General features: G+C 42.3%; 1 protein-coding gene across 1 annotated transcript in view; it reads right to left on the bottom strand.

Moving 5' to 3' along the window:
• LOC101857428 overlaps positions 1-13,711 on the bottom strand; it is a 70,463-nt gene that overhangs the window by 54,865 nt on the left and 1,887 nt on the right. Inside the window, exons 2-4 of the mRNA XM_035971421.1 lie at positions 12,845-13,048; positions 11,813-11,946; positions 5,771-5,879 (exon numbers count right to left, since the gene is read on the bottom strand). Of these exons, the coding sequence (XP_035827314.1) occupies positions 5,771-5,879; positions 11,813-11,946; positions 12,845-13,048 (447 nt within the window). The remainder of the gene's footprint in view (positions 1-5,770; positions 5,880-11,812; positions 11,947-12,844; positions 13,049-13,711) is intronic.

The following is a 13,711-nucleotide window of genomic DNA, read 5'->3' as shown; positions in this document are numbered from 1 at the left end:
TCTCTCTCTCTCTCTCTCTCTCTCTCTCTCTCTCTCTCTCTCTCTCTCTCTGTGTCTCTATCTTTATCTTTGTCTCTATCTCTCACTTTCCCTTTGCTTTTTAAAAGTTTATCTTGTTTAACAATAACTATCGATGTTATCGTTTCTCGTCACTAAATGTGGGCTGATTTAGCGTCTAGCGTACTTTCAATACTGTGCGCATACGCAAGCGTCTACTGCGTGCAGACATAAGTACATTTCAAGTCGTTCCAGCCAAAATAATTCGGCCCTCCCTCTCGATTCGCCGCTCTTGGTGTGTTCAGTACCTCTTTCCATTTATAATTTTCATTGCTTTGCCCGCGCCACTTCGCCTCACCCGCAGTGTGACTTTACCCTAACACGGGGTGCCCACTACGGCTGGATCGGGCCGATCGCCAGACTCGATCGCCTGGAACTGAAAACAAACACGTTTGTTTTTGAAGCGATCGAGTCGGGCGATCGTCTCTATCAGCCGATCCCATCCGTAGTGGGCACCCCGTATTAAGCGTTACGCTTTTCAAATTTCTTTCAGTTGAAATTAAAAAGCACAACCTACTGCTTTACGGTTTTTGTCTAAAAAGTATATGCGGTGAAGCATCTCAAAATTGACATGCTTGACAACAGAGCAGAGATTACAAATAGCAGACAATATTTCTCGGGATGACGCTATTTATAGACAGCTGCTTAGAGTGCACCATAACGCCAACATTGTTTAATTGTGTTTCATCCTACCATCGGAGAATACATTTAAAGGAAGTCTACATATGATAACTGTTTTTCGATTTTGATTGAAGAGCAAAAAGCGTTTGCATTACTGATACAGCAACAATAACCACACCACAACATTAGCAACAGCAGCAGCAACAACAACAACAACAACAACAACAGCGGCTAAAATGCTTACTGAAAAACCCAAGAGCAGACCAATCCGATTTCCCTATCGCGGAACTGAGGAATGTCATCGCAAAGATGAAGTCCTGAGGATCACCCGGAAGAGGCAACATTCCTATGTCTTTCCTCAAAAACCTGGGTCCCAAAGCGCTTGAGAAACTGCTCTCCATCTTCAACATGTCATTTCGCTCCCTTAATTCTGGAAAGACGCAATCAATATGCCCCTCCTCAAGACCGCCAAACCGGCATCGGAACTAACGTCGTTTAGACCGATAAGCCTCACATCCTGTGTCATCAAAGTTATGGGGAGAATGGTAACTGAACGACTGTACGCCATGGCCGAGCGGAACGGCTGGTTCTCCGAACTGCAGGCTGACTTCAGGAAGGGAAGAGCCGTGGAAGACCAAATCCTGAGAATTACGCCGAAGATTTCCGATGGCTTCCAAAAGAAGGAAAAATCGGTACTCGTCCTCCTCAATTTTTCAAAGGCATACGAAATGGTCTGGCACGAACGCCTACTTCACACCCTCCTACACAGAGGTATCCCAGATAAATACGTTCTATGGCTGAATGACTTCCTTTGAAATCGTCAAGCCAGAGTCTGATTCAACGGAATACTGAGTAGGAACAGGAAAATGAGCCAAGGCCTCCCACAGGGTTCTGTCCTGGCATCCATCCTCTTTCTCTTTTATATCGACGAACTGGCGTAACTACTTCCGGATGATCTCATAATTTCGCTCTACGCTGACGACGTCTCTATCCTTGCTTCATCACACATGGCACAAGACGCTGAAAGTCTGGCACAAAGAGCGATGGACACCGTTGCTGACTGGAGTACGTGATGGAAACTCACGCTAAACGGCTCGAAGAGCGAGACTACATTCTTCACGCTCGCAACATCTGACTCGGGATGGAAGCCATGCATCACGATCAATAATTCGACAATTAAGTATAAACCCCACGCAAGACTCACACTCGACCGCAGGCTAACGTTCAGCAAACAGGTTGAGACAGCAATAGCTAAGGCCACACAGAAAATTAGGATGCTCGGCGCTGTCACCCAATTAAAATGAGGATGGAGGAAAGACGACCTACGCAAGGTCTACCTCACCCATATTTCCGAAAAATGGCCTAAGAACTCAGCAAAAAGAGCCCACATCTGTTCAACTGCGAGAGGAGGCCCATTACCTATTTCAAAACAAGGCCGTGGGAACGGGGAATCAACCCCGATATCGTTTTCACCCACTTGTACGGCATAAGCGGAAGGAGTGACTCCGGTGTGAAAATCCGAAGCGCTGCTCATTGTCGCGCACGAGAGCTTAGTGCACAGTACAATATCTACCGTGGCGGTTCGGCTAGAGCAGGAACAACGGATGGCGGTCTGGGGTCGTCATCATAACGGGGGACCTGTCCAACCCGACCGTTGTCGAGACACTGAGGGAGAAGGGCACTCTATTCACGAGCTCTTTCGGGGAAGAGAGGGGGGCCTTAGAAATGGCTATTGTCTGGATCGACAAACAGTGTGATGCATCCAATTCGGTCGCTATCTTTACTGACAGTCAATCGCTATGTATGGCACAAGTAGGAACATCCCCATCCCTCATCCAAAGGCGACCACGCATAAATGATACAACACCTAAACCCATGATTCAGTGGATCCCTGGTCTCTGCGAGATCCTCGGCTACAATCTCGCTGACAGTAATGCCAAACAGGCAACAGCGCTGTCGGGCTCTGGACACCAAATCGCATATGAAAGTGTATGCGCTCAGATGAAACGGATCACAACAGACCCTCCGATATCCCATGCGCGGACAAAGTAAATATAGAGGGGAATGTCCTTAAAACGGGAGGCTCAAATTAAGTCCCGCGGCGACCAGTCACTACTGGCAAAAATCAGGAATGGTCACTTCTCTGGGCTGTGGGCCTACAAAAATAGAATAGACAAAAGATTGGTCTCAATCAGTCCATTGTGCAGCGAGGAGCCCCAAGATTTGGAGCTCTGGCAACAGAGATGCCCCGCCACGGAGGTCCGGTGGTGGCATCTCTTTGGGAAGGATTCAGGGAGGTTGGACTGCAGGTTAAAACAGCACCTGGACATGGATGGCTTGTGCCTCTATAAATAAATCATTGATGATGATGGTCAGGTTGGACTGCCTCACCCGTTACCCAGGAGAGTCGTGGCCCTGGAGAAGAGCACGCTCTTCGGGGCTCCAAACATTCCGAAGGGATAGGCTACTACACAAACAACAACAACAACAACAACAACAACAACAACAACAACAACAACAACAACAACAACAACAACAACAACAACAACAACAACAACAACACTGGGACAACTAGTATCACTCCTCTGTGTTTGTGTCCAACACACTGGAGTCCCAGACATCAAGCCAGTTGATGCCAAATACCAACCGATAGTGCTATTACAGGGACAGTCTCCGTGAAACAGTTCGCCCCTGAATCGTAGCTACGCCGCGAAAATATTGTCTCTTTACTATAGAGTGTGCACACGAAAAGAATGGGTTCGCTCCGCATGCTCGCGTACGGCTTGGTACGAGCGGCGGAAAATATCTGGGTATTTATCGCCGCTCAAATCGAGCCTCGCCGTGACCATGATCTTCCGACGAAGTCAGATCTAAAAATAGGCTTATCGGGTCGCGCTTATCATAATTTCCACTTCCACGCACTGAATAAATTCACCCAACGTAAAATATTACATATACCTTTTTCCTGTTATACCACTGTGTTTATGGTCATTTTTCAAAATCTGATGCTGCTTTCGGCAGAACCTACTATTAATTTGTTGTTGCTTTTGTTTCTTTTCTGATGATGATGATGATGATGATGATGATGATGATGATGATGATGATGATGATGATGATGATGATGATGATGATGATGATGATGATGAAAGTTGAACCCCTATAAAATTTGGAAATTCTACAAGTCTCTACCCTTTTTTTCTTGCTGTTTACAATGATGTTGATGATGATGATGATGATGATGATGATGATGATGATGAATCAACGAGCCCTATGGACAGTGTTGGACTAAAGGAGTACTGCTTTAGCCGGTGTTTTGATTTCGTGAATTCCCTGAAGACAGGGTCAATCCGGCAAGAAAATGTTTTGGTTTTTTGTTTGTTTTTAGTTTTGGGTTTAATGATTCCATCGACATAAGCACAGATCATTTAAGCACCACGGCAGGAGAAAAGAACAGGAAACCAGGAACTGGTTGCTGGACAAAAGAAAAAAAATAAGGAAAGGACGTGTTAACGTCAGGTATACTGCCTATGATGACGGGTATGCAGTTAACATCGCGCCCTCAAGACAGAATGCAGTTTATTGTCTCACCCTAGACACTTCCTCTGTAGTTTCAACTCAGTTATGAACATACTAGTGTGATGAGTATAGCTGTTTACATCAAAATGGCACTGGGCATGGGATCTTTTTCTGTTGGCCCGATGGGTACATGTTATACAAAATAGGCGCCAGATACACTGATGGTTCCAACAAATGTTACAACAAACAGGCATGCCGTTCATCTCGAGTGCTAACTATGTTGTCAGCACTAAACTGATGTAGGCCTACACATTATGTAGCACCCACTGCCCAACTAACCGCAAGCTACTAGCTAGCATATGGCTCGTATGTGTTTAAGTACGTGGCTTTTGGTGTGAACAGACACGCTTTCATCCAGCTGCGGGCTAACTAACAGCTAGCGGTCGTGAGATCTAGCTGTCGCAGCTTTTGGTGTGCACGCTAGAGCTACTCGCTTATAACCGCACCGTGGCGAGGAGCGGCAATAGCTCGGCTCGCGGTTTTGGTCTGCATGCACCCTAAAGCGTTTCCCAAACCTGTCTTGCAGCCATACAAGAGCCACCCGTGACGTGTAGGATGTGGCCCCTTCCCGCTAGAACAAGGCTTCTACATCGTAACACTTTCTCCTCCTTAAACTTCTCCAACACTTTCTCAGCATATTGAGATATCCATCTGATGAGACTGCCGTGGTCTTACCGTCCTTATTCTGAAACAAGAACGGGTCAATCACACCCCTATGGCTGAACGCTTTCAAAAAGTAATATTCTGCGTTTTGCCAAAGTTTGGTTGAATTTTTTTTAATTGAAATCTTTTTAACTTCGAACACATCGATTAATTTTCTTGATATTAAAGGTTTACTAACTAACTTTATGTCCCCAAGATTACATTTTACTTGTAAGAAGTTTGGATGAAATTAATGCGGGGGCTCTCGTGGCCTAGAGGTAAGGTGTTGGCCTCTCATTCAAAGGTCCCGGTTTCGATTCCGGGTAGCGACCAAAAAATTTTCTTCTCTAAAATTGTCTCCTTTCACCTCCTTTCCTGATCTCTAGCAACGTTCTGTTGTCTGCTTTCATTTCCACTTTCTGCCCCCACCCCCTCACCTCCTTTGCCCCCTCCTCTGGGCTCCTGACTCTTTCTGCAGCCTTTCTACTGCTACTCCTTGGCTCCTCCTAACTGCTGTCTTTCTGCCACACCCCTGGTCTTCTGGTAGGAAAGATCTACACCTAGCCTTCTCGGACAAGGGCGAAAAATCTCGGAGGGCCCGTGTGCAAGTTGCGCACGTTAAAGATCCCTTGGTGGTCTAAAATCGATAAGAGTAGGCTTCGGCCGCCACCCGGGCAAAATTCAAAATTTCCTACCAACGAAAAAGTATTAGGTGTGTTCCGCGCGCTCATATGACCTTATGCAGTTGCGAGCGCCGTAAAACCCTATACTAAACAAACAAACAAACAAACAAACAAACAAATTAATGCAAACATCTGTCAACTGCTAGAGCCAACTGGTAGCGGCGATGACCATTACAAATATTCATTCTTACTGGAGAAAAAATAGTCGACTCTTATCTTGCCAACAGCCCCGGTCCAGTTTGTACACACTGACCACTTGTTGACGTCGATCCCTCGGATTACATCCGTGCCACTGTACACCTGGAACACCAAAGGTATGTGTGTGTGTGTGTGTGTGTGTGTGTGTGTGTGTGTGTGTGTGTGTGTGTGTGTGTGTGTGTGTGTGTGAGTGTATGGGGGTTGGGGTGGGGCGGGGAGGGGGGGGGTAGTAAGGGTTTAAAAAAAGAGGAGCGGAGATGAACAAGATGGATGGATGGATGGATGGATGGATGGATGGATGGATGGATGGATGGATGGATGGATGGATGGATGGATGGATGGATGGATGGATGTGGGTATGTGTGTGTATGCATATATGTATGTATGTGCGTCAATGTCTGTGTCTGTCTGTCTGTCTGTCTACCTGTATGTCTGTTTCTCTCTCTCTCTCTCTCTCTCTCTCTCTCTCTCTCTCTCTCTCTCTCTCTCTCTCTCTCTCTTTCTCTCTCTCTCTCTCTAAATGTAATAATTATAATAAATGACATTTATATAGCGCTCAAACCTGATTAAAGTACACAGGCTCTGGGAGCTTTACAATACAGTACAGCGTACAACAGTAACATAAAAACGTTGTGTTCTGACTTAAAGAAAATCACTCCAAATATTCATCTAATTAATTCAAAAATAGAAACAATTTCAGCTGACATTGAATGAATCAAAAGATTTGATCTCTTTAAAAGTACTTGGTAAAACATTCCAGATCTTGGGGCCTTGGTATTCAAATGCCCTTTTACCCATTGTTTTAAGTTTCATAGATGGTAAAATATATTTCTTTTATCAGCTGATGACCTTAAACAGCGAGTTGGAAAGTACAGTCTTAACAGATTTGATAAATATGATGGTGCATTATCATTCAAACGTTTGTGACATAGGATGGCCAACTTGTACACAATTCTTCTCTCAACCGGAAGCCAATGCAATGTCCATAAAAGAGGTTTCATATAATGCGATTAATTTTACACTTGTTCAGAACTTGAGTCTAAGATTCACTTACTTTACGTCTGTTTGTATCGAAAAACGTAAAATACAGTGATATGTATGCTATTACTCGTAAAACGGGCCACGTTTGTCAGAAAATGATAGAAAACAAGCGTTAGGAATGCTCCAAGCTGGAAGTACAAAGAGAAATGTGGCTCAAATGCTCAATGTCCACAGAAGCAGCATTGGACTGGACATTTTGGCCATATGTCTGGGTGTTTGAAACGACGAATGTTCGACCTAAAAGTGGTAGACCTTTGATCAAAATGTAGAAACAAGAGCGACACATCCATCGCGTTAATCTCCAGAATAGATTGCGTCCTGCATCACTGCAGCATGTAATGCACCTGGATAAAGACCAGTCTTGGCGAGAACTGACAAGAACACCAAACGTTGCATGAACTTGAGCAATAGCTAGAAAGAATAATGCAGAAATCATATAACATATTGATTTTCTTTTGTTAACCTCTGACAGTGTCGTCAAAAAGACTTAGGTCATCAGCGCACATTAAACATAAAATACCATCTTTATCATTGCCCAATACCTGTACGAAAAATTGGTTGGCAAGTACAATATTTGCAAGTACAATATTTGGTTCTCTGCACACTTTCTTTCTTCCATGAGTATATGCTATACTGTTTACTTACTAACTTTTATTTCTTCACCCTCTGTTGCCGCTAGGCGTCTAGGAGAGATACAGTTTTCTATGGTTGGCCAACACTTCAGCTCTACTGTCGGGAAGTTATTGTTTTCAGGATTCCCTTTCCCTCAATCTATCTTTAGCGTGCGTCTGAATGCTTGGTGTTATAGGCTCTCGTGGCTGGCTAGGTGACATTCGTTTCTGGTGGCTCTTATATCTTCCAAGTTTCTACCCGTCACTCCTTGTGGTCTTTGGGGTTTTGCGGAGACATTTCATCCTGCCTGGAGTGATTTTGCTTTCACTGGGATTACTTAATGTCCCGGTCTCGCACTTGTAGCATAATATTGGCATAGATATTGAAGTGATTTAATTGTTTCTTTGTGCCCATTGAGATGTTTGAATAAGATATAAGGAATGTGAACCGAAACGTGACAGTGTTGGCCTTTTGAGTTCGTATTACTATTCTCCTATCTAAGGACCTGTTTTCTCGAGAGAAAATGCCCCAATATAACTTAAACTTCTCGACACGTTTTAGTTTTTTGTGATGGACATGAATATTCAGGGAACTATGATTTTGACCAACTTTTATGACTTCTGTTTTTTATGTGCTTATTCTCATATCAAATTTCTCACAGTTGCTGTTCGAATATATTTATAACAAAATTCTGAAATACTCGTCTCCATCAACTTTTTGTTGTTTTATTTTCGTATCAAACTTACAACAACAATAATGATGATGCTGATGATGATGATGATGTGATTAAACTAGCATGTTCTTCTATGTCAGATGTGAACAAATGCGGAGAAGATTAGTCTTTACAGTGGGGTGGAAAAAATACGGACAGAGTTAACTTGTGCCTTTCTACCTCGGCTTTGAGCTCGTTTCGAGCGGACTAGAGTTTCCTACCTGTGTGGAATTTAAAGTTTTTTAAAGTTCTTTTCCACATGTAGATATATGCCTCTACTACTATTACTACTACTACTACTATTACTACTACTACTACTACTACTACTACTACTACTACTACTACTACTACTACTACTACTACTACTACTACTACTACTACTACTGCTGCTGCTGCTGCTGCTGCTGCTGCTGCTGCTGCTGCTGCTGCTGCTGCTGCTTTTTACCTTTACATTAATAATAATAAGAACTTAATAGCGGTACATATTATTATACATAACATATTATAATTATACCCATACCACTTCTTGCTATAGCATTCCCCTTTCTCTGGTCTTTCCGATTTGTGTTTATCGCACTTATTGGCACTGTGACGTAGATGCGCACACTTTGGTTACTATAGCTAGTGTGGCCATTAGAATCTAGACCTTACATTAATTTTGTATGTTCCTGATGAAGCCAGTGGTCGGGCGAAACGCTGAACCTTTACAAAATTTTCCTGGAAATTCTACAAGTCTCAACCCTTTTTTATTCCTTCCTGTTTACAATGATGATGATGATGATGATGATGATGATGATGATGATGATGATGATGATGATGAACATATGCTTCGCTTCCAAGTGTTCTTTCTATTGTTTCTCTCTTTGTCCTCTTCCGATGCTTACTGTATCAATGGGCCTGCTAGCCACCTTTACTGGTAATACCCAGTGCACTCCAATCATATTAAGTCGAATTCAGTCTGGGCAAGTCAGATGGTCTTCCATGTAAGGACAAAAGCTACCATCATGGCACACTTCTACTAAATTCGACCGAGTTCGATCGTGACCTTATAAAACAATCGAATTTTTGCATGGCTATAGCATGCTTGTGGAATACCGTAATGCAGAGTGTAGAGTTGGAGAAACTGAAACTGATACATTTATTTTAAGCAAGCGACACTATCTTTGTAGGATTCCAGAACCTCTCACCACAGTAACGACAATACATGTATGTTGCAGTCGGCAATTGAAGCCGTTATGGAAGGAAATGGCTGTGTTGTGAACGTTAAAGTTTTGTGTTCAATAATACACCGAGCCTATACGTATTGTGTACTGTAACTGCCATTAATTGACCCAACCTGATCTGGTCCACCTGCAGTGGGCACCCGGTATAAGAGCATTGGTGGGCCGATAGGCCGGCCTGTACGTCTGGCTACAATGACAAGAAGTGTGATGAATGTTCTTCTTTGTTAGGCTAGTGTCGCGTATTACATTCAGCATGTTCTAATTTGGAAAATGATTCGTATTTTAGTATATGTCATGAATCACGTGGATGACAAGCAGCTGGCTTATTTTGTTTATTAAGCATTAAAGAGACGTAGATCGTTGATTTATTAAGGGCGTGTGCTGGTAAATAAGCTCAAATTCAAAACTACTTGTTTTAGGGTGTGTTTCAGTGCTTGAAGCTTTTCTTTAAAGGATATGATATATGCCACATAAAATACAAAAATGTGTGTATATATTGGGAGGGGGGGGGGAGATAGCTAAAAAAATAGTGGTTATTTTAGATTTTTTTTGACATTAGATAAATATTGTTAATTTGTTTCCTTGTTTGTTCGTTAGTTTGTTTGTTGTTGTTTTTGTTGTTAGTTTTTTTGTTGTTGTTTTTTTAAACACCAAATGAGTAGAAACTTTTCAGGCAGATAGATCTACTACAAGACATGATTTTTAAAATGTATAGAAGATCTTTTTAATAGAACAATCATTTTGATTTTTATTGGATAAAAATCATGAAGGGTTTTGTGCAATACAATTTGCATTCTACATTCTTCCACAAAAACTTTCAGAAATGAAACATGAAAATTACGACTTACAAATTGTTATACTTAAAGTTCAAACAATAAATAAGATCCATCTGATTTCCTTGAAAAACCAAAAAAAAGCTATAAGCATATTATTATGTGTGTCAAAAAACACATTTTTGAGAAAATGATCGATGAAGATAAAACCAATGATAAAACTGCCACTTACGCATGTAAAGAAAACTCGATTATTGTTATTATCCAATGCATTTTTTTTGCTTGTTTTTCGACTGCAAAATGATAGAATAACGGTTTAGGAATGCAAATTTGGGAAAATATAAAATTACCCCTCATGACGCATCTATAGTGTTCCAAGCGAGTGACCGCAAACACTAGACAACGTGTAACCGGATAGTTTTTAAGAGACCCATGCGAAGAAAATTTTCAGTATGCAATAATTAATGGCGATGCCCGAGAAAAAAGTGCGGAGAAAATCACAATCTACGGATTCCTCGAGGACTCTGGTGAACAACACAGGTTCAAGGTTACCAAACAAACTTCCAGTGGCTGGTGTCACTGGAAACTTGGGAGTATCTAGCCTTCTCTGACCTAACAACAATGCAACTATTGCTCGTCTTTTTCTTTTCTTTTAATAGAACAGATGTCTGTGAACGCCTTTTTTTGCTGTAAAAGAAATGCCGATTAATTCATTTGGTTTTTTTCAGTGAGATTTTTCTGTGCCCTGCTTTTTCTTCCAAAATGTATTGCGTCACGAATCAGTGGAATCAGTCACTCGTCAATTTTTAGGCATGTTGAGGTATTGGTATCATCTGAAGGCGTATTCATTTGCGTGCCTTCAATGAAAAAATACCAATCTATCTTGAAAAGAAGTCTAAATCTTTGCCATTGAAGCAGGTGAGGTTGCCTGATTTCAGTGGTAAAGTTAACAAAAAAATGAGCGCCAAAGTTTGATAATTTTCAATAGCTTAAGAATCCTTGAAAGCTAAAAGAATACATACTTTTAGCCTTTTTTCAACGTTTTTACCAGTAATATTTACAAGGAAATGTGTTTTTATGGGCGTAAAAGATGTTGAACTAAAAACCAAAAGTTTGATTAAAATTGCCCTTTTTCTTCGATTTTATTATTTTGACGAGCACCTGATTTCACCGCGACGTCTATTAACATAAAAATGCAGAACTGCTTCTAGTTGGCTCCAACAGTCGATGAATCCTTTTGAAAGGGGGAAATTTCAAACATTTGTATCCCTTCTGCTGAATTCTCTCAATCCTTTTGTTACATTGCTAAATCTGTGTAGGCGCACACTCCCATGTTTTCAGTGACATCAGCAACCAAAAGTTTGTTTGGTAAGCCAACTATGTCGTTCATCGGGGTCTTTAGGGATTACCCTGGATCGTCATTTGGCTGTATTTTTGTGGGCTACATGAGAAACTACAGTTGTGTTTTATTATGTTAACAGTGCAAAACAATGCAACTACATGTACTATTGATAAATCACTTATAGTGACTGAAAAGACGTGATACGCAAAAACTGATGTCATTTCTGAAACCATCAACCCCAAACTAGATCAGAACAATATAACATTAACCCTAATGCTGCAAAACGGGTGTTGACCAGGGTAATAAATGTAGAGACAGAATGTTGTACTTACATCATGGTTGACTGGGCCAAACCTGAGAGCCGACGCACTTCCAAAGATGTGTTTCTTGTTTTTGCTTCCTTGTTGTAACCCAAACAAAAAATTGAGGGGGTAGGTCGTGAGGTTTTTCACCACACATGACAATTCTGAAAGAGAAGAAAAAAGTGGTGAATAAGATTCAACGAGTATGGTGATGTTCGGGTCTTTTAAACATGATAACGGAAGAGCAGGAGGAGGAGGACGGCGACGGCATTGGTGGTGATGGTGATGATCCAAATAAATCCATTCGAATTGCCATTGTTCCCATTGATGATGATGATGATGATGATGATGATGATAACAGTATATACCTAGCTTAGACAATTTAAGATTAGATAAAAAAGATACAAGCCCAAAAGGGGCTGCCTTGTTTTTAAGTAGTGACAACCAGCTCTCTCTCTCCCTCTCTCTCTCTCTCTCTCTCTCTCTCTCTCTCTCTCTCTCTCTCTCTCTCTCTCTCTCTCTCTCTCTCTCTCTCTCTCCCTCCCTCCCTCCCTCCCTCCATCTCTCTCCCTCCTTCTCTCCCTCTCTGTCTTTCTATCTCGTCATCTCTCTCGTCATCTCTCTCGTTCTCTCTCTCCCCCTCTCCCTCCCCCCTTCTCTCTCTCTCTCTCTCCTTCCTCCCTCTCTCTTCCTCCCTCTCTCCCTCTCTGTCTCTCTATCTCGTCTTCTCTCTCGTTCGCTCTCTCCCCCCCCTCTCTCTCTATCTCGTCCTCTCTCTCGTTCTCTCTCCCCCCCTCTCTCTCCCTCTCTCTCCCCCCCCCCTCTCTCTCTCTCTCTCCCCCCCCTCTCTCTCTCTCTCAATAAACCACCCACTCACATTCCCACTACTGTAAATAAATTGTAATGGCGAGACACACTGTTGTACTTACATCATGGTTACCTAGGGCAAACCCGAGAGCCGATGTTCCTTCTTCGAACCAACATTCTCAGAGTTTGATCAAAATGTCACAAATAGTTTGCACAGTAATTTATAAAATAAATTTATTTTCTTGACGAGTGTACCTTTAATGGAATAAACTTCGTTGACTTCGTAGTTGTAGATTACTCGGGACGACATTCCATTCTCATAAAATACTAGAAGCCCCTGATTGTCATCATAATCAAGGTACTCGTCTATCTCCATCGTTCTGTTCTGATCCATAAGGTTCACCTCCACGTGAGCCTGGTAGCTGTCATTTTCCTCTAATACTGCGGGCAGATGTGGATCTGAAAGAGCAAGACATAATGCATCATCATCATCATCATTGCCTTTCTCACCCCGCACCAGGGTATAGGCAACGAACAAACACCCTCCACTTTTGTCTATTGTTTCTGTACATCGATTTCTGTGATTCTTCTCCAGGTTCCACGAGAAGACATAATGCGTGTATTGCTTATCTTTCCTTTTTCTACATGTTCACCTATAAAAATCTATGACATTATTATTACGTTCGTTCATTTGTAACATTACTCTTTTATTTATGGTGAGTAAACTAATAACGTCTGTTTACGCTAAAGAAATAATTATGTCTAATCCTGTCTGTCTGACTGTCTGTCTGTCTGTCTGTCTGTCTGTCTGTTTGTCTGTCTGTTTGTCTGTCTGTCTGTCTGTCTGTCTGTCTGTCTGTCTGTCTGTCTTTGTCTTAGTGGGCATGAGGATTTAGTAGCCAGCTGTATCGCAAACAAGCGGTGCAACTGTTGCTATAACTGGATGTCTCTCGTGCACAGCTTATATGGTGTGGGAAAGGCCCTTTTTCCTTCACTCATCTTCTTTCCGACTCCCGTCCTTGCCGACCCGAGCACAGAACTTGAAATCTCACGATGGTAGAACGGTTTGGTTATCTCGTCCAGACGTGTTACGCCTCCCTCCCCCCCTCTCTCTCTCTCTCC

The sequence above is a fragment of the Aplysia californica genome, unplaced genomic scaffold (assembly GCF_000002075.1).
Source record: "Aplysia californica isolate F4 #8 unplaced genomic scaffold, AplCal3.0 scaffold00434, whole genome shotgun sequence".
Lineage (NCBI taxonomy): Eukaryota > Metazoa > Mollusca > Gastropoda > Aplysiida > Aplysiidae > Aplysia > Aplysia californica.
Note: the sequence above shows the minus strand (reverse complement) of the source record. Positions and strands in the feature narration are given on the sequence as shown.